The sequence below is a fragment of the Brienomyrus brachyistius genome, unplaced genomic scaffold (genome assembly GCF_023856365.1).
Source record: "Brienomyrus brachyistius isolate T26 unplaced genomic scaffold, BBRACH_0.4 scaffold37, whole genome shotgun sequence".
NCBI classification, from domain to species: Eukaryota; Metazoa; Chordata; class Actinopteri; order Osteoglossiformes; family Mormyridae; genus Brienomyrus; species Brienomyrus brachyistius.
Window position 1 is genome coordinate 3,204,144 of NW_026042312.1, and position 20,420 is coordinate 3,224,563.

Here is a 20,420-nt window from a genome sequence, read left to right on the forward strand (position 1 = left end):
GAATGGACGTGGCCCCTTTAAGAAAGTTAGGGACTCGCGGGATGGCTTCCCGCACCGCTCTGGCCCCCCCATTGGCCAGCCGCTCTGACCGGAAGGAACCTCGCTCCGGGGTTGACGGTAGCTCTCTAACGGCCGGCTCCGGATCCTGGAGTTGGAGGGGTTCCTCCTCCTCGCACTCAGTCAGGAGTCCCAGCTTGGCGAGAGAGCAAGCCCCCAGGAGAATGGTTAGCTCCTCCGGCTGCGCTCTCCTCTTCCTTCGCTTCTTTTTGTGGTCCGTCATTCTGTCACGATCACGCCGGAGATAAGCGGCGATCGTGCGGGTAAGGAGCAGGCAGGCAAGCGGGATACGGGAAAACGGGGTTTTAATAAGGATAAGCGGGTCAGGGAACACTGGACGGCAACAGACAGCAGGAAACATCAATGACGGACAAGGGAAACCGGGGAGACCAGGACTTAAATACACAGGACTAATCAAAGTAACTAGACAAAGCAGGAGACGATCAGGGAAATACACGTGGGTAATCAGGGGGCGTGGCACACACGAGGAGCGGACGAGCCGGGTATGACAGTTCCATGATTTTGTTAAATTTCACCATTATCAATTAAATAATTAAATATATTGGTTTAAAAAGTCAGTGAGAGATTGACTAGTTGTATGAGGTGTGTTAGTGGTCAAGTCAAAAAATACATGGCTGCACTGGAAGATCGCTGCAAATACTGGGATGATTTTAGCAGAGGTTCTGAAATGGCGAAGCTGACACACTTTGACAGGCATCATATCATAGTTTTACACCAACAGAAGGATAACACTTCAATCTCCCAAATTCCTGTGAAAATGTTACTGCGACACATAGGCGATTAACTACACACTAATACAATCCAAATCCAAAACACACATGGTAAATGTGCTTTTCTACTCTTACGAGTACTGAAAGCGCTTTACAATTCATGCCTCACATTCACCCATCCACACACCGGTGGCGGAGGCTGCCATGCAAAGCGCCAACCTGCACGCCGGGAGCAATTTGGGGTTCAGGGTCTTGCTGAAGGACACTTTGATGGGGTCAGGAGAAACCAGGGCTTGAACCTGCAACTCTCTAGTTGCTAAACGATAGCACTACCTCCTGCGCCACCATCTTCCCCAAATGTAAGGAGAAGGAGGTTCCTCGGAGCTCCGAGATGTTTGGCTGTAATAAATCTGGAATATAGCTATATAACATAGTTTTTGATAACACCAGCATTTATTTTTTAGGCAAAAATGGCAAGCAGATCAGAACTGGCCAGATTTGATGTTGCAGCTTTTAATGGAAGACAAAACAAAATTAAAAAGTGCTGAAGTTTGAATGATTGTGTGTTTATTTCAGTTATTGATGTTGATAAGATTGGTTTCCTCATACAAATACAACACACATGATGTTTACTTGAAATGACTGAAAAGTGATACCAGGATCAGGGGGTCAATAAGCTTTTAAGTAATAATGTGGATTGTGCTTGGGATAGAAGCTGCATGTTGTGTTGAAGAAAAGTATAGATTTTCATTTGACAAAATATTCAAATTAATTGTAATAATAATATTAGTGACGTTCATTTTTAGATGACATTAATTACATAACTAATAATACATTGAGAAGAAATGTTTTGTTATTGTGTAGATGGAAAGACATGAAAGTAATGTGGAAAATCGCCTCTTACCACTGAAACACATAAGTATGGGTGGTGCTAATAATAGTACTGCAGCCAGCCAGTAGGGGGCGCTTGACATGTTGCGTTTTCACCTTTTAGAGACATTTTGGTCTCCATGTTTTTTACAGTCAATGCTTTGATGACAGATTTGAAAGCAGTATGCATAATGCATCAGGACTCACACTGAAATTGCCTATATGTGGATATATTATGTAACATGGTTCTGTAGGAATGCTGGTACCTTGGAAACAATATACAAATATACCTTATATGTGAGTTTGGATATGGGTGTGGCTGCAACTGGAGAGGCTTGTAGTACATATTCTGCAAAATTTTCATAATGGTTGTTGCAAATATTATGTAGAAAATATGACAGAGACTTGAATGCAAACATGGGTTTTGTTGGGAAAATATCAGTTCATGAAATACATTACTGAGGAAACTTTTACTTCTATTTAATACTTTTAGGCACACATACATCACGAGGAAAATAAACTATTATTTATAATAATTTATATACCGTGCAATGATTAAACAAAAAAACTATAGCATAGAAAAATCGAATGATACTATCAGACAAAATGGCCATGGAAATGTAACACAGAGCGGTGAGCTGGAGACCAGAGTCTTGACCCTGAGGAGTGAAATAAAATATTTAATTTATCTGTTGTGTCGCAAACCTGACAGATACACTGCTTGTCAAAAAGAAAAGAACTTACTTCCTCACACATTTCTAAAAGGATGTTTTTGTCAAATCCCTCCAACTCACTGAAAAACCACAGATCAAGATCACATATTATGGCCTAAATAAAAATATAATATAGATATATAATATAGACAGTTCATGGTGCATTTTGTAATACTCAAGACACACCAAGGCCATGCACAGTGCATACTGATAAAAGGGCGGGGAAAAACACTTCAATACATTCTCTGTATCACAAGTGTTACGTCCAACAATTCAAGGTGATCTCTCTTACAATTGTCACGCGCGCTCGTCCGATCCTCCCGTGTGCCACGCCCCCTCGTTAACCTCGTGTGGAATCTCCATGTCATTCGCTGTTTCCAGTTGTTTTCATTAGTTCTATGTATTTAACTCCGCGTCAAAATATATTTTCCCCGTCCAGTCATTTAAGTCCCTACTTCTATTGTCCTGTGTTCCTAGCTGGTTTCCAGATTCTCCATCTTCCTGCTCCTGCTTCCCCGATCCCTGACGTGACAACAATCAACTTGAACGCGCCACAGTCCACAGAACCAATCTGTTGAGGAACATCCTGCAAAATACAAAATAACACTAACGAAAACATTTCTTACAATTCTAATACAAATGTAACGACAGAAAATGCTGAAATCTACTTTACCATGTTTTTCAAGCATTTTCCAGTGTCCTGGGCTTATTCGGTTTGTCAGTTTGCTGCAAAAAGAATTTTGGAATTGTCAGGGGCAACATAACTACAGCTTTTCATGAAACAGGATTAAAACTCTATGTATGAATTAATGGACACACAGAAGACCTTTTGTCACATTTGTAAATGTTTCACTGTTGTGCTACATCTGGTTGTGAGTGTTACCGAGAGCGTATGACAGTCTCTGCCCCAATTGTCGTCAGGAATGAACGAAGAAAATGATGATTAAAATATTAAAAAACAGCAAACGATACGACTTAAATATTATAGCATTTATTGTACAATATACTATACATATGATCAGGAGCGCACATAACTGCATGGTGCGCAAGTACGCATTCCCCGTACACGCGGGGCAACTCCTTGTTGTAGCAGCGGAGATGCGTATTTATTTTATGTGCATTCACGCTGTTATGACAAGAAATTACCGTGCATCTTAACATTTAGGCTAATTTGTAATTCTTTCGCGGCATGAAGGCTAAAATACACAATGATTTCTTGTCATAACAGCGCGAATGCACATAAAGTAAATACGCATTTGCGCTGCTACAAGACATTACCACGCGTATCGCTTTAGACAACGAATGAGTACTTTCATATCAGTTATGTGCCCCCTGCATATGATCATTTTTGCATATAAAATAAGGGGGGCGACTTACGCAGGGTTGCCAACTTGGGTCAGCTTGTTGGCATGAGATTTTCAATTCGGGACAAGCCTACACACGTATTCACATTTATATAACAGTTTCATTACCTTGTAAATAGTCTTTATGGTTTGCAAACTGCCGAAACGCTTCTGATGCAGCCAGTTTTAGGTTTTAAATGGATTAATAGAGATTCTCCATAAGATTTATTGCTGTGAGCGTTTGAGTCCGAAAGCCCGAGTCTCGCGCCACATACGTCAGAGTGGCAATCTGCTTACAGTCGAATCGGAGCCGAACGCGGCCGAAAGTCGCCGACGAGCTGCATAGTATCGCATTGTCTGTTATGGTACGAATGGGCGTCCGTGACAACAACTTGATTGCTTTTGAATCACATGTACTTATCTTCTCAAACTGCTTTCGAGCATCTTAACGACTGGTTGCATTTTGAAGTGTCTTGCCATCTAAAGAATGGAGAACAAAGAAATAAACATAGTTAAGATTAAAATTAAACTTACAATTAAAGTAAAAATAACAACGAAGGAAGGTGTCATTAAGAAGACAGATGACACAGACAAGCCCCGATCGACACGGAGGGTGCCTGACATGCCGATGGTAAAGCCCTGGCTTAAGAGACCTTATTAGAGCACTTTAATTAGAGCATAAAATGTGTTATATCAATAATCTTTCCTTGTTTTAACAATCGGCTGTCCAGACTGGAAGAGAAGAAAATCACCAGGGCCAGAGGGTTCGTCCGTGGAGCGGGAGGGACAGGCTACCCACGCTGGAGGAAGAAGGAGCGACGAGGAGGAGGAGGCCCCAGCTGAAGTTCCTCCGTCGTCCGGACAGCAACGGCTCCTGCGATCTACAACCAGAGAGAGGCCAGGGGCAGCGTCAGCGATCGGCGGAACAGCAACTCCTGACAAGGATCCATGGACTTATGGGATATGGCCGGAGAAGGAGGACTGACTGCAGAGACATTGTTCCTGATGGACTTGTGGGTTATGGGCGGGGACAGAGGGATAATAGCGATGTTGTTGATGGACTTGTGGGTTATGGGCGGGGACGGAGGGATAATAGAGATACTGTTTAAGTGTTAATGTACAAAAGAGATAGGATAAGATAAGATAAGATAGGATAAGTTAAAATAGGATAAGATAAGCTAAGTTAAAACATAATAAGATAGGTTAAGTTAACATATGATAAGATATGCTAAGTTAAAATATCATAAGATAGGCTAAGTTAAAATAGGATGAGCTTTACAATAAAACATATACTTACTTTTCAAACTGTGTCTTTGTCATCTCTTCATTGTTGTGTCTGTCTTTGATAATTTTGCACCGTTAATTTATATCTGACACTCTCCTAAATGTCAATAAGCAGAGACAGAGGAATGGGAGGAAGGTACGGTTAAGTTAAAGGAAATGATAAAGTATCAAAATCACAGAGTTACCTTATTTTGACGCAGAAAGAGTCATTTCCGTGTTACTACCACCTATAAGTTAATGGCTGCAAATGTTTTATAGTTGTAGTCCGGTGCACTCTGTATCCATGCTAACTAGCTAGCTAATGTTAACATGACGCAGTACAGTCTTCCAGCTTGGGGATTCCCACCCCGGTCCGTGGCCAGTATTCCGCAGGGGGATTTGCGGAGGGGTTGGTTGCAAATGCAAACGCATCCCTTCATGTTCGTGCGTTGTGTTCGGATGTGAAAATAAAAAAAACAAATTCAATGTTTATGTCATATTATACAAGATAAGACTGTAAAATAGTTTGCCCTGCATATGGATGCCATGCAGTCAGAGTATGATCAAGATAGGGTGTGAGTGTGGAAAAAAGACAAATGTAACAGTATTTGAGGGAAGAGTGTGAAGGAGGGAAATGTAAGGAGAAGGAGGTTCCTCGGAGCTCCGAGATGTGATTGGCTGTAATAAATCTGGAATATAGCTATATGACAGTTTTTGATAACACCAGCATTTGTTTTTAGGCAAAAATGGCAGGCAGATCAGAACTGGCCAGATTTGATGCTGCAGCTTTTATTGAAAGACAAAGTGCTGAAGTTTGCATGACTGTGTGTTTATTTCAGTTATTTTATATTGGACTCAAGGATTGGTTTCATCATACAAATACAGCACAGATAATGTTTATTTGAAATTACTGAAAAGTAAGTGATACCAGAATCAGAGGGTCAATAAGCTTTTAAGTAATAATGTGGATTGTGCTTGGGACAGAAGCTGCACGTTGTGTTGAAGAAAAGGATAGATTTTCATTTGACAAAATATGCTAATGAATTGTAAAAACAATATTAGTGACATTCATCTTTAGATGACATTAATTACATAACTAATAATACTTTGAGAAGAAATGTTTTGTCATTATTTTCTATTATCATTGCTTCTTACAGTAAATTATTCTTGATGCCCCCAGTCGGTGCCCATGTATGTAAAATATGTGGGTAGGATGCCGGTTAAACCCCCCGATTCACGTGCAGCATTTGATCACAGTTGACCCCATTCATGCTGGGCAGAGTCATCCCGTCTTAGCAGAGTCCTGCTGAAGCTGTCTGTGAGCTTATTCTCCAGGTCTCACTGGCTTTTGTGTGGCTCCCCACACTTCTGTCACAGTAGACAGTCCTGTCTGCCTGCAGCTTAACCAATGAAGTGGCTCTTTCCTTGCATATAATTAATGCAGCAGCTATTTACTTGCATCTATCACTCAGGCGGCTGCTTCCCTGCATGTGACCTACTACAGTGTTTTATAAGGTGTTTCCTTTGCTGTTCTCAGTCTCTGCCCCGATTCCCCAGTTTCTTTCGCAGTTTTTCCTGCCATCTCTGCCACAGCTTCAGCTGCATTGTCTGCAGTCTCTCCTGCACTGTCTGCTCTGGCTGCAGCTCTGCCTCTTTCAACCCCCCCCCCTCCTATGGCTCCTGCTGCAGCCAAACCCCCCGCAGTTACACCCACTATTCCTACTACTGCTCCTGCCTCTAATGCCCAACTGCCCCAGCATCAGCAGCTCCTGCTGCCCCTAATGCCCCAGCTCACTCTCTCTCTTGCTCTTTTCCTGATCTCAGACTCCCCTGCTTCCTCTCCTCTCTCATCCATCTCTTCTTTTGTCGTTTTCACCTCCATTTCTGTTATTACCTAGAGTGATTTATTTCCATAATGACTGCTGCCATTGTTTGTCACCATGTTCTCTATAGCTGTCAGCAGCTGTTTATTCTGAAGGCTGTTACTCCTGTACTCTGATTCATCCAGGTTTCCATCAGAGCTTGAAGGTCCTCCTGACCCTTGGCCTGGTTCCTGATCAGGTGTGATGATCTTTGTTCTAACAGCCAGTTCTTCATTTCCTCCAGTGTCTGAACAGCCTGTGATTCCCCAGCTTCTCTCCTCTCTATCATCACTTGCTGTAGTTGTTCCATGATCTGCAGACTGAGCATTTTTATCTTTTCTGTTCCAGTGCTTAGAGTGAATGACATGGACTCGGCCTCCACACTTATCAACAAGTTCCTTCAGATCCTTGTTCTCCTTCACATATTCCTCAGTGGTTTGGTTTTCTTTAAGCTCATCAGCCTGTGTGAAGAGGACACCTGTGTGTTTCAGGGCTTCCTCCCCAAACCACTTCAGTACCATCTTCACTGACTCGTTCTCTTCCCCCAGGATAACATTTCCTGTGCTGCTCTTCCTAGATCCTGTGTTTCCCAAAAGCACAATTCTCACTTCAGAAGGTGCTTTGGGAGAGAAACACGATATCAGTTACCATGAATATTATACATTTGTGTCAGTTTGATTGAAGACTCATAGCAATGTGCTAAAATCAAGCCTGTCAACAGGAGGCACCGTGAATGTGGTTATAATGAACATGAACATGCCATATTACTGTGGAAATTCTCCAGTATGACTTTAGCATGTCTTGGGTGCAGCTACTTTATTCTGTCAGCAGATGGCAGTGCAGAGCCACACAAAGCATGAGCGCATGGGAAAGAGACTGACAGTCAGAGGTACTTATTCAACTCATTTTATTACTGAACACAGATATTTCATCTGTCTGCTTATCCAAAGTAAAACCTCATTTCTATACATAGTTTGTTTACCTGAACACTGACAGAAAAGCTTAGATATGCAGTCACTCTTAGCAATTTCACGACAGATGCTTCTGTCCAGCTCAGTGGATGTCAGTCTGGCTCAGGGGTCGGCAACCGAATTGAGAAGAGCCACTTTTCGGAAAAGAAGCCAGAGAATTTTACTGGAAACAAACATTTATTCTAAACAGATTAGCGTCTTTTTATACATACCAACGGCAGAGTAAAACAATTTTCAATGTTTCATGGACTTTTTAAGAAAAACAGCTTGTTTGCCCTAATTTTATTAATTATATCGTTATAAGCCTATAAATTAAGGAATGGAAATTCACTCAAAAAATGCAATATGCTGTTTATTAAGAAGATAATTCCTTCATATTTTTGCATTATGTATTCAAAAAAGTTTATAAAAACAGTTGAAAACAGTTGAATTAGATCGAGCCCATTATGTAACTGGAACCCCTCTCACATGTAAACACAGTGACGTGCTACAGCGTTGGTTTGTTGTCTGAGGCTATGATACTGACCACAAACACATTCTCAAATTTCACTGCACCAATCACAGCATATGCAGGCAGAAAAATGACAGCAAACAACATTCAGCATTAGACTCTAAAACCGTATATAATGTCTGTGTTTATCCAGTGGACCATAAACTAAAATAAGCTTTTTATTGCCCAATTTTTATATTAGATGAGACTAAAAATTGAGAAATATCTATATGCACAAGTAGTTTTTCCTGATAAGGATATCAAGACTGTCAGCATTTACACATCAAATTATGACATATCTGAGTAGCCCAGACTGTCCGGAAAACAAAGCCGTACAGCATATGTAGCTGACTAATGTACATACAGTGTCCATCCATCCACATGCGGGTCATTGTTGCAGGGGAGCCTGGGCCCATCCCAGCCAGCACAGGGCAGGGGTTCACCCTGGGTGTGACGTGCATCAGAAATACAAATTTAAACTGATCGATATATTAAACAGTCTGGGACATTTAGAATGTTACTGTATATTTCCAAAATTTAATGATAAATTAAGCTTTCTTTTGCTTTGAGAAATTTAAACAGAAAGTTATAACTCTTTTCTGTTATGTTTCAGTGTGAGCCTCTTTTGTCTGTGAATATACTTAGACCCATCGACTGTATAAAACATGGACACTTGTCTGCATACACACAGGTGCATCCTGCCATTCTGACACTATTCTTTGGTAAGTTTTATATTTACAGAAGACATAAAAATGACAGGGCTGAATTATTCTGTTGCTGGCCGGGGGGGTTGGGTTTGATTATAACCACCACCAACTCTTATAACAGAACCATGTCAGGACACTAGGGGGCACTAAAGTATCGGGTAAGGGGAGATACAGGAAAAGGAGAGGATACAGAAGGAAAAGGCTGAGTCTGAATGCATCTGTGGTCGTGGTCTGTTGGAAATTCTAAGATTCACAGCAGAATATTATACATGGGGTCAGAAGATTGGCAACAGGAACCGTAAGTAGAAAACCAACATTAGTTTGAAGGTCAGAGGAAATACAGAGGATCTGGCAATACTAGGGCCTGCTACAGTAAGTGAGGGAGCTGGCCAGCTTACAGATGCGTTTCCAAGAGGGGAGCAAAGAAAATAACATGAGAGGTGGAGCAGATATTTTCAGTAGAACCTCCAGGAAGCTTCAATTTTGACAGGCCAAGCAGCTGGACTTAGTGCCTATGATGCTTTGAGTGATTTCGAGGAGCTTCAGGAATATCTGAACGGACTGAGGAAGACCATTCAACTCGCTGCTGTACATGACTGGGGAGAAAAGCAATGACACGCTGGTTTTGTCTGACGAACAGAAATAGTTTGCAGAGACATTTACATTTACATTTACAGTATTTGGCAGACGCCCTTAGCCAGAGCGACTTACATAAGTGCTTTAAGACGCTGCGATGAATTTTTCCAATACTAGCTCAATAAGGACCCAGGCTATGAATACCATCTATCTGAACACTGTTGAGAAAGTGCAACAATAATAATTTTTTTTTTTGTACACATACACACACACGGAAAAGAGCTGAGTAAGAATACAGAGTACTACTTCAGGTATTTCTGAAAAAGGAAAGCTTTGAGTTGTCGCTTGAAGACAGCCAAGGTTTCTGCTGTTCGGACATCAAGGGGGAGTTCATTCCACCAACTGGGTGCCAGGACAGAGAAGAGCCGAGATGTGTGTCGTCCTTGTGCCTTGAGGGGTGGTGGGACCAGTCTAACACTGCTGGAGGATCAGAGAGATGGGGGTGCAGTACGGGGTGTGATGAGGTCTTTTAGGTAGGATGGTGCCAGACCATTTTTGGCTTTGTATGTTTGCATCAGTGTTTTGAATTTGATGCGGGCAGCTACAGGAAGCCAGTGGAGAGAGCGTAGCAAAGGAATGGTGTGGGAACTTTGGAAGGTTGAAAACAAGTCGAGCAGCTGCATTCTGAAGCAGTTGGAGGGGACAGATGGCACGCAGTGGTAAACCCGCTAGAAGCGAGTTGCAGTAGTCCAGGCGTGAGATGACGAGGGACTGGACGAGTGTCTGGGTAGCCTGAGTGGAAAGAAATGGACGTATCCAAAACCAAAAGCCCTGGCTGAGTATTTTATTATTAAACACATTATAATATATGAGAGAGCAAATTTTAACAGCCAAAATCAACAGGCAGGTGAATCAGCAGGAAGTTGTATTATAAGACAGAGTTAGCTGAGGTGGCATCACCATATGCACTGTCAGCCCCTGGACATGGAGCTCTGTACACATGGAGGTGAGAGTCAGCTTGGCAGCAAAGGGCAGCCACCTGCAGTGGCACCTATGGAGCTGGGAGTTAAGGGCTCTGCTCAAGGGCCCAGAGACATGTGGCTATTCTGCCAAAGCCAGGCTTGATGGAGCAACCTTCCGATCTTCCGAGGCTTAGCCCACTCTGCCACATATTAGGATCTGTGTGGACCTAACAAGACTCAATGGAAGTGTCTGCTGAAAGAGGCACATACTCCCAGCTGTGGATGACACACTTGCCAAATTGGACGGAGCAGTAGTGATCTCCAAACCGGATGCCTGATCGGGATTCTGGCAGATACCCTCATATAAAGACTCCGAGCCCTTGATGACCTTCATTACACTCCTTCAGCAGGTACTGTTTAAACAGACTGCCTTATGGGATCTCCTCGGCACTCGAGCACTTCCAGCTGAGAATCTCTCAGATTGTTTCAGGCACACCTAGAACAATGTGCTATACCGATGACATTTTGGTAGTTGGCAAAGACCAGAGGGAACATGACGATAGGCTCTGCAAAGTTCCCCAGAAGTTTAAGAATGCAGACCTCACTCTAAATGAACACTGTGAGGTCAGAGTGAATGAAGTGAAGTTCCTGGGACATAAAATAAGCGCTAAAGGGACTGAGGTGAATCCCGACAACATTAAAGCCGTTATCAACATGCCCAAACCTCAGAGTACTGAAGGAGTGAGACGCATCGTGGGGATGGTGAACTACATTGGCAGGTTTTCTCCCTGCCTGCCCCCAGCCAGATGGAGAATACAGACCAGTGATGTACATGTCTGTGTAGGAGTCTGACTCCCAGTGAAACCCGATACGCACTGATCAAAAAAGAGGCCCTTGGTGTGACACGGGCCTGTAAGTGAATGATCATATGTCTCTTGGGATTGGACGTCACGGTGCATACAGACCACAAGCTCCTGATCTCCTTCATAGGTTCTTGACCACTTGATGACTTTCCTCGAGGAACTCAGACTCAGACTGAGGATGAAAAGATTCAAATAAAGAATCATACATGTTACAGGATAACAACAGGTGGCAGCTGGTGTGTGACCACAAGCTCCACTTGGATCCGAAAACACGAGGGAGAGTGACACACTGGAAAGGGAGAGTGACACACTGGGAAGGGAGAGTGACACACTGGAAAGGGAGAGTGACACACTGGAAAGGGAGTGTGGAGTCTATATCGATCATGTCATGGAGCACATTCCTGTGACAGAAAGAGGTTTTTGTCTCTTAATTCTTTTTTTACTTAATTCTATTTTACATTTTCTCAGCTCAGTGTTTTTCTTGGGAGGAAACATGTGCTGATTCCAAAGTTTTAATTTTCTGTTCTAGTTCTGTCTCGAGAGCTTTTTCCTTTTTCTTTTTGTATGCTAATTATTCTACCTCGAGTTATAGCCTTTGACGTCTCCCAGAGTCTGTAAGCAGAGATACCAGGCAGGTCATTTGTTTCAATAAATGTTGTCCAATCTTTTTTAATAACTTCTAGAGACTCTGAGTCCGTTAGTAATGATGTATTCAGTCTCCACCGTGTAAAAGGTGGTGCACTAACTTTTACAGTGACCACATTTTTCTTAAGACGCCTTAAGGCGACGGTTGTTGTGCTGAGCAGCAGAACATTTCATAAACATCTACATTAAGTGCTTTTGCAGGCTGGTTCTCAGTGCTGAGATCAGCTAGATTCCACAGACGCTCATCTGCCACGGCTGATCGCTGGTGATTTTTTACAAGTTTCAATGCTGAAAAGCTGCGCTCACAGCCTGCAGTCCTCACTGGCAAAACAACAGCAATCTGACACAGAGGATAAAGTCCAAAGAAGACGTCCTTAAAGGAGCCGGGATCCTCACTGACTCTGTCAGACTGCATGGCTTCACTTTACTATCTGCTCTGTTTCTTTCCAGTCTTTATATCTGCTGTATCTCACTTTCCAAGCCTTGCAGATCAGAGCCACCTGCCTCAGCCACTAACAAAAGCAGCTCCTCCTTTAAGAGTCGTTGTCTGATGGCTTAGTGCTTGTATGCTGCTCATTATGTTACAGCTGGAGTTTGAGAAGCACCTGTCCATCTCCCTCATCATGGACTCCATGCTGGGAATAAACGCTCCTTTTCTGAAGGCGTCTTTGCTGTTAACATGTCTTTGCTGTCCAGGTGTAGATGTGACAAGACGATCATATGGTCTGCTTGAGGTGTGTTTGGTTCTTTTTGGTTTGACAGTGGCAGAAATGCGGCGATCACTGCATGTTTCAGTCACTGTACCCCACAGCTCAGTAAAGCTGTCCTCTTTGCGATGTTCTCCAAAGGTCTGTCTGAGGGTGTCAGTGAGGTCGGCTGCTTAGCTAAGATCAGCCTTAGGTGACTGCAGCACGTCTGGCAGAAACTTTGCTTGACCGAGCACCTTTCTGAACACTACAAGGAGCCCTACAAAACTCAAGTCAATCTGAGACTGCAGTCCTCTGGCTTCTGCAGCTCTCTGGGGATCGGCATCATCTAAAATCTCACCCGGCAGCCTTAGTCCAGCACTCAGCCTCTCCGTAAGGTTTCTACACGCAGCACGGCAGCAGGCCCATCTAGTCTCACTGAGCCTTTGCAGTTCCCCTGGGCCCCACTGAACATATATTTCTGAACATCCAGCCATTTCTTGTGAACATATGAGCCTGACATGAACACATACAGTCTTTCCAGCAAAGAGAAGAAAACATGCAGCTACAGGGACATTTTTCACACAGTCAACAATGACAAGATGCAAACAGTGTGGGCTGCAGTGAACATAAAATGCATATCTGGCAACCTCTCTAACTCCTGTTTGGACCCCAGAGCATCTGCCACTCATGACCTTCACTGCTTTGGCCACCAGCTTCTCTCTGTATTCCAGCCCAAACTTATCCAGACATAGAAAAGAATAGAATAGAATAGAATGGCTACTTCATTGTCATTCAGAACATACACCGGTTAGTTCACATCAGAGCAAAATTACGTTGCATTGACTCATCATCGGCCCAGCAGAGTGAATTAAAAAAGAATATATACTGGAATTAACATAGAATATGCATAAAAATATATCAACAGCACTATAGCAGCAAACACCAGTGTACATCAGCGTTTCAGACATATTGCACTAGACAATTGAAAAAAAGCAGCTCTGGAAAGTGACGTGTGGATGGATGGAGAGAGGCGGAGTCTGGGGTGGGGGGGGCTGCCTTGAGGTATTGAGAGTTCAGGAGTGGCTTGAGGAATGAAACTCTTAGAGAATCTGACTGTCCTGGTCCTGATGCTGCAAAGCCTCTTCCCAGAGGGCAGCAGGGCGAACAGTCCATGGTGGGGGTGGGCGGAGTCTCTGATGATGTCACAGGCTCTGCTGAGACAGTGTTTGTGCGCAATGTCCTGGATGGATGGAAGAGAAGTCCCGATGATCCTCTCTGCAGGCCTCACCACTCTCTGCAGCCATTTCCTGTCTGAGGCTTTCGAGCTGCCAAACCAGATGGAGATACAGCTGGTCAGCACGCTCTCTATGGTGCCTCGGTAGAAGGTGCTGAGGATGGGAGAGGAAAGCTCTCTTCATCCGGAGGAGGAAGTACAAACGCTACTGAGCCCGTTTAACCGGTGATGTTGTGTTTGGTGACCAGTCCAGACTGTCAGTTATCTGCACCCCCAGGAATCTGACGCTGCTGACCACCTCTACAGCACTGTTGTCTGTTTGTCTGAGTTTTCACCAGGCGCTGTAGTTTCCTCCCACGGTCCAAAAGCATTCAAGAGGGGTTGAATGGTGAGTCTAAATTGGTCCTGTAGTTGTGTGTGCACCCTGTGGTGTGTTGGTGATTCCCCAGGGGTGGTTCCCACTTGTGCCCAGTGTTCTTGGGATAGGTTCCAGTCCCCAGGCAACCCCAGTTGGAATTAAGTGGCTTCAGAAAATGGATGGATGGACACTAAACCCCCTGTAGAAGCCCATGTAAACTGATATGGTTACTTTTTCCACGCTACATTTATCATATTGGGAAAAATTCAAATGCATAGCAGCGGCCCTTCTACCTCCGACGAGCTAAAAGGTGTGGCACAAGTCCCCTTATCCTCGGGACACTTTATAACTGTGTCATCAAGAGCATCCTAACTGGATGCGTCGCCGGCTGGTATGATAGCCACACCACCTACCCCAGCAAAGCTCTGCAAGAAGTAGCACGGTGTGGGGAATATCATTATGAGATGAGCTTCCTGTCAGGGTCAGCTCCTGTTGTCCCAGTCTTGCATCCATAGCTTCTGGCTTTGACCTTGAATAGGATAAGTGCTACAGCCAATGGATGGATATTCCATACTTACATGCACTTCACACATTAATGTCAAATGAGAGTATAATTTTCTTTACATGCACTATTAAGTATTAACATGGTCTATATGAGTAATTATGTAACTAATATTAAATAAATTTAAAGAATATATACCATGCAGTGTTGGCCTCCCATCTGCAGGGTAGGCCACACGAATCCCAGCCATAGTCTGTGCCTATGTGTATAGACTTTGCATGTCCTGAATATGTCACATTAGACATGGATTGATATCAAGCTTGGTACTTCATGATTAAAGCTAAATCAATAACGTAAAACATTCCCATTTAAATATTCAATTGCTTGGAAAAAGGCCTATTTACCAATTAAACCAGTAGCAATAGCACATAAATCCATTAAATACACAGCTTAAGTTTAATTTGGTCTCCGATATTACAAAACCTCATGAATAATACACTGACATTAGGTCTATATATTTGTGTGTTGTTTTCCCCATTAGCCTAGCCTACTTTTTGTCTCTGGGGAAAAGGATACGAATGAACTCGCATGTACGCTAAACATGACTTTATACACAAACACGGAATGTAGTGTCCAGTGTTCAAACTCATTGATTTCAGGTCATTTTCACCTGTTGAAATGATTGAAGACAACAAAAAGATCATTTAAAGCATAAATGCATTTATTTTCTAATTAGATGTCAGCAAAACATGAAACATTTGTATGTAGTAATTGCAAGAAAACAAAAAGAAAACAAAATGTACCATTTTAAGTTTCTGGTACTGTGACATAACACTGATATCAGCGCATTTAACAACGTTACACATGACACGCTAAACTATTCCTTCTAAGCTAGGTATCCTAAACTCAGTACGTCCAAACAAAAGCAAAAACAGAAATACTGTCACAGGTCCAGGGCGGATTGAGAGCGACAGCGTGTCATGGAGCAAGCAGAAACAGAGAGTGGACGACTCACTCAGGGATTCAAAGGAGGAAAGGGGAAAAACACTAGAGACACTAATAAAAACAAAAGCAGACCACGAGGGGTCAAAAACAAGACAAGGAACAACAGTAATCAAATAAGAAATCGGTCGGTGGGTCACAAGCTTTTTTTTTTTTTTTTTCCCTCCACCACCCCCCCTCTGCGGAGGACCACTTTATTGTGCCCGAGATGTTATTTCAGGTGGAGTCTAGGACCCAACCTGACACGTGTGTATAGACAAACAGGCACACACATATACAAGCATACGTTCCCACCCTCATGCAGACATAAACAAATATTTACACATTCACCCAACATTTAGACACACAGAAATGAACGCTGTACACATACTCTCACTCCCCATATATACTCTATGTGGACCCCTATTTTTCCTCTGGCGAGGAGACCAGAAGATCACCCCGGATCTCGCAGCAGCCGAGAAGCCCACCAGCCCAGACCCCGACCAGACGGCCAGCTCTTCCTCTCAGCCCCCAGCCCCAAATGGCGAACAGGGAACGGGGGTGTGAAAAGACCCCATGCCCCCCTTTGCCCGCTCAGATGTGGTGTTGGTGTGTGTTGTTCTAAAGTGCTTTTAAAACAGGTGAAGGGCATGGCACTAACCACCCCCTGCCGACCAACAGCTGGTGTTAGCTCCGCCTCTCCCCAGAGCCCTCAATGTCTGTGTGTGATTAAAATTGAGATGTGGGCCCTGGCACCAGAGGTAAGGCTGAATGAACAGACCGCCCTCTGGATGCCATTCTGTGTGCCCATCCCCAACGCCCTAAATGTATGTGTCATGAGAGAGTAAGTAATGAGAGTGTCTACGTTGTAGTGTATGAATGAGGTACAGGTGGTCGCGAAGGGACAGAGGAGGAATACCTACCCTGCATCCCAGCAACGCACCTACACCTCAAAGCCCTACATGTGTGGTGGTGTGATGGAGCGGGAGGAGGGAAGCATTTAGGGATGGGGAGGAAAGGAATGGGGGGGGGCAAAATACCTCCCCCCCCGGAGCCAGCTCCCCCGCTGACCCCCATAAGCACTCCCCGTTCCCCGAAATCCATCCAGGGAGGGGGGCCCAGGCCCATCCAGACCGGGGCCCAAAGCAGCAGCACCACCGGGCCCCACAGAGCCCAAGGCGCCCCACCGGACCCCACTACAAAGGAAAAGCTACCCCCACCCCAGCATTCAGTCAACTCCCAGACTGCACAAGACAAAAGACATCCAAAGACATTGTACCTCTCTGAAAGGTAGAAACGTTTCACCGCTCGTCCAGGCAGCTTTGCATGTGCAAATGCACAACCCCTCACTCAACAGAGGTAGAGGCATTAGGCACAACCTGTCTCCAATTTAACCTGCGGCCCTCTCATCATTTGCCAAAACAAAAATAATTCCCAGGAAAAAAACAGACCCAATTCACACCTCCACCAGGTGGACCACCCTTAACGACCCACTCTATTGGAGTAGGAGGGACTGGTTACATCTACCCGCAACTCCCCCCCCCCGCCACTTTGTTTCACTCAACGAGCCCCCTTATACTACTTACCCAGGAGGATAAATATGTGGACACTTACTACCTCCCTCAGGCTGAAGAAGCTGCTTGGATAAGCAGCGAAACGTTTCTAACTTTCAGAGACAAGTCCAGTTGCCACGAGTCAACCACCAGAGAGTATGGTCTAAGGTTGCCTGGTCTTTCTGTTCCTCTGTGGCGAAGGGTACCTTAAGGGTACCTTCACCACATTGCCATTTGATACTGACACCTTCACATTGCCTGCTTCTAAATCGCCAATGATCAGTTCTTCCAATAATAATTTGTCCACCTTAGTTTCAACAATATCCAAATTTATAGCATTCAGCTGGATTTCACTGTTTATAACTTTTACTGCCACATCCACAATTTCCAATTCAAATGCTTTTTCAAAAGCCTTTTCTCTAGTTTCCTCCACTTCAACTTCTCCAATTTGTACTTGCACAATTTCAAAATTAAATTTACTTTGATCTAAATATTCGAGATCAAACTGGCAGAGGTCTACCAGCACAGCTCCTATCTTCAGACTGTCTTGATGGTTGTCTACAGGCTTTATGGAGATTGTCCTGTTATTTATCACAAAAGCCTCCAACCCATGTACATCTATCCCTTTATCCCTCCCAAGCTGGCTAGTGGGTGGAGTTACTTGGGAGCACTCCTCTTCATCACCCCAGCAGATGATCTCTTCCCATTTGTCCCAGGCTGCCCAATAAGCATCATCCGTCCAGCTAACTGCCTTGGCAATTCGCCTTCGGGAATGTGACTCAGTGGAACTGTCAGCCTGGTCAGAAGGTGATTCTGCTGGGGAGCACAGCTCTTTCTCATCTCCCCAGTCAATCACCTCTCCCCACTTGTCCCAAGTTGCCCAGTATCTGTCGTCGCTCCAGCAAACAGCTTTCTCAAATCGTCTGATTCTGAATGAGGAAAAACAACATACAGGCAATGCAATGGAGCTGTCAGTCACTCCTGACATGTGGACTACACTTCTGCACTGACCCACACCTTCCCAATCAACAACCGCATTACTGCACAGGCAGAGCTGCTATCTTTGGTCAGCTGGCTGGCGTGAGATTCTCAATTCCAGACAAGTCTGCACATTCATCTCCATATGTGTAACAGTCTTACTAGCTTGTAAATAGTCTGGAGGGTTTGCAGACTACCCCAACACTTTTGATGGAGCTAATTTTAGGTTTATAATGGAACAAAACAGATTGACTACAAGACATCTTGAGTGAGGGTTGGCAACCCTGCATATGACACTAACTAACCTGCACATAAAATTTTAATATAATCCAAACAATATACTGAATTTTACACAAACATATTTCAATATACAGTCATACCTCGGCTCACGAACTTAGTTCCTGATGTGAAAAGTGTGTGACCTCAATCAATTTCTCCATTTCAATTAATGTAAATGTGTATTATGTTCAATATGTTTAAACTTCAGAAACGCTGCATTTCCTTCAATTTTTAATATTTTTCCGTGACCAAGAATCCATCCATCCATTTTCCAAACCGCTTATCCTACTGGGCTGCCTATCCCGGAAGCAATGGGCACGAGGCAGGGAAAAATCGAGGATGGGGGGGCCAGCCCATTGCAGGGCACACTCACACACCATTCACTCACACATGCACTCCTACGGGCAATTTAGCAAGTACCCGGAGGAAAGCCCACGACGACATGGGGAGAACGCGACCAAGAATATAGACTTAAATTAAAATAACCTTACCTGTAACAAATAATGCTGTTGGCACGTCAAACTGTCGGTGCAGCGGTAAGAAAATCGGGAGAAGACTAACAATAATAGAGGATTTATAAATGGAAAAATAAGTTCACACAACACGTTATTCACCATGAACTAGGACATATCGCCGTCTTTCTCTTTAGGTCACTCTATACATACATACATACATACACTTCGAGCACGCGCAGTACAACTCAACGCCCCCTACCATACAATCAAATTATGACAGACTGTGCACATATAACTGAGAGCATACATTTACATTTACATGCTAACAAATGCTAAATTAAATAAAACATTAAAACTGAGCATACGCTGGTCGCTCGAAAGACGCCAAAACACGGAAAAGAACCACAAAACATCCCCCCAAAAAACGAAACAATCAACATTAAAAGACTGAGTAACAGTCAAATGCAGTAATTTCGAAAATATGATTTTTTTTTATTATTATACTGGACATTTCTTCGCGTTTCGGGTGGTTCTTTGGGGAGCTTTCATTGGACCCTTTTCGGGACGTTTGTGGGTTCGCGGCCCGAAATACGGTTCGACAACCGGTACAAAACATTTTGGAACATTTGGTTCGTAACCCGATTTATTCGTGATCAGGACTGTTCGTGGGTCGAGGTACCACTGTGCATACAAAGACAGATAATAAATAATAAGATAAGTTATACGATAAAATTGGAGCAGAAATGCAACGTACCTTGCCATCTTGGTGCAGAAAAGCAAGTGAAGCCGCGTCTTTCAAACCGGTAGCTTCCCACGTGCGGAGGCATCAAATGTAACCAAGCAACAACATAACTAAATAATAACATCATAATACGTATAGTTGTTATATAATAATGACAGCTTTATAAGTTTTTTATTTACTTTTAGAAGTAAATAAGAAAAAATTGTGTAAGAACTGCAAAGCAAGAATATAGTAGTAAGCATGAATCACACATTCAGCTCTGGATAATATCAGACAATGACTTAAAGACACGTGAAATGAACTGCACTCTTGGAGTCTGTCTCTCCCCAAAGCACTATGCACGGTAACTTGTTTAATATGGGAATTATAAAATGACACTTTGGTAACATTTCAAACTGTTGTATCGCGATACATAGCGATCAGTATGTCGAACTGTCACGCCCAGCTCGTACGATCCTCATGTGTGCCACGCCCCCCTGATTATCCACGTGTGCTTCCCCATTATACCCAGCTGCGTCCAATTATTTTCGCCCAGTCCTGTCTATTTCAGTCCATGTCTTGCTTTCGTTCCTGGTCCGTCATTGATGTTAGTTAGT

The 20,420-nt window shown here is 43.6% G+C and overlaps 1 protein-coding gene and 1 long non-coding RNA gene across 3 annotated transcripts; both read right to left on the bottom strand.

Moving 5' to 3' along the window:
• Positions 1-2,113: 2,113 nt before the first annotated feature.
• LOC125722220 (uncharacterized) lies at positions 2,114-4,337 on the bottom strand. 2 transcript variants are annotated; one of them, XR_007386221.1, is made up of 5 exons: positions 3,844-4,337; positions 3,045-3,097; positions 2,664-2,957; positions 2,403-2,451; positions 2,114-2,317 (listed from the first exon to the last, which is right to left on the bottom strand). It is a non-coding gene; the product is annotated as an uncharacterized LOC125722220 (long non-coding RNA). The 2 variants fall into 2 exon arrangements; XR_007386220.1 differs by lacking the exon at positions 3,844-4,337 and having other exon boundaries at positions 2,664-3,453.
• Positions 4,338-17,360: 13,023 nt separating this feature from the next.
• On the bottom strand, positions 17,361-19,946 carry LOC125722192 (uncharacterized). The gene is made up of 2 exons (XM_048998377.1): positions 19,837-19,946; positions 17,361-18,299 (listed from the first exon to the last, which is right to left on the bottom strand). Exons 1-2 carry the CDS (start codon positions 19,842-19,844, stop codon positions 17,534-17,536), a joined length of 774 nt encoding a protein of 257 aa, XP_048854334.1. The 5' UTR covers positions 19,845-19,946; the 3' UTR covers positions 17,361-17,533.
• Positions 19,947-20,420: the final 474 nt, after the last annotated feature.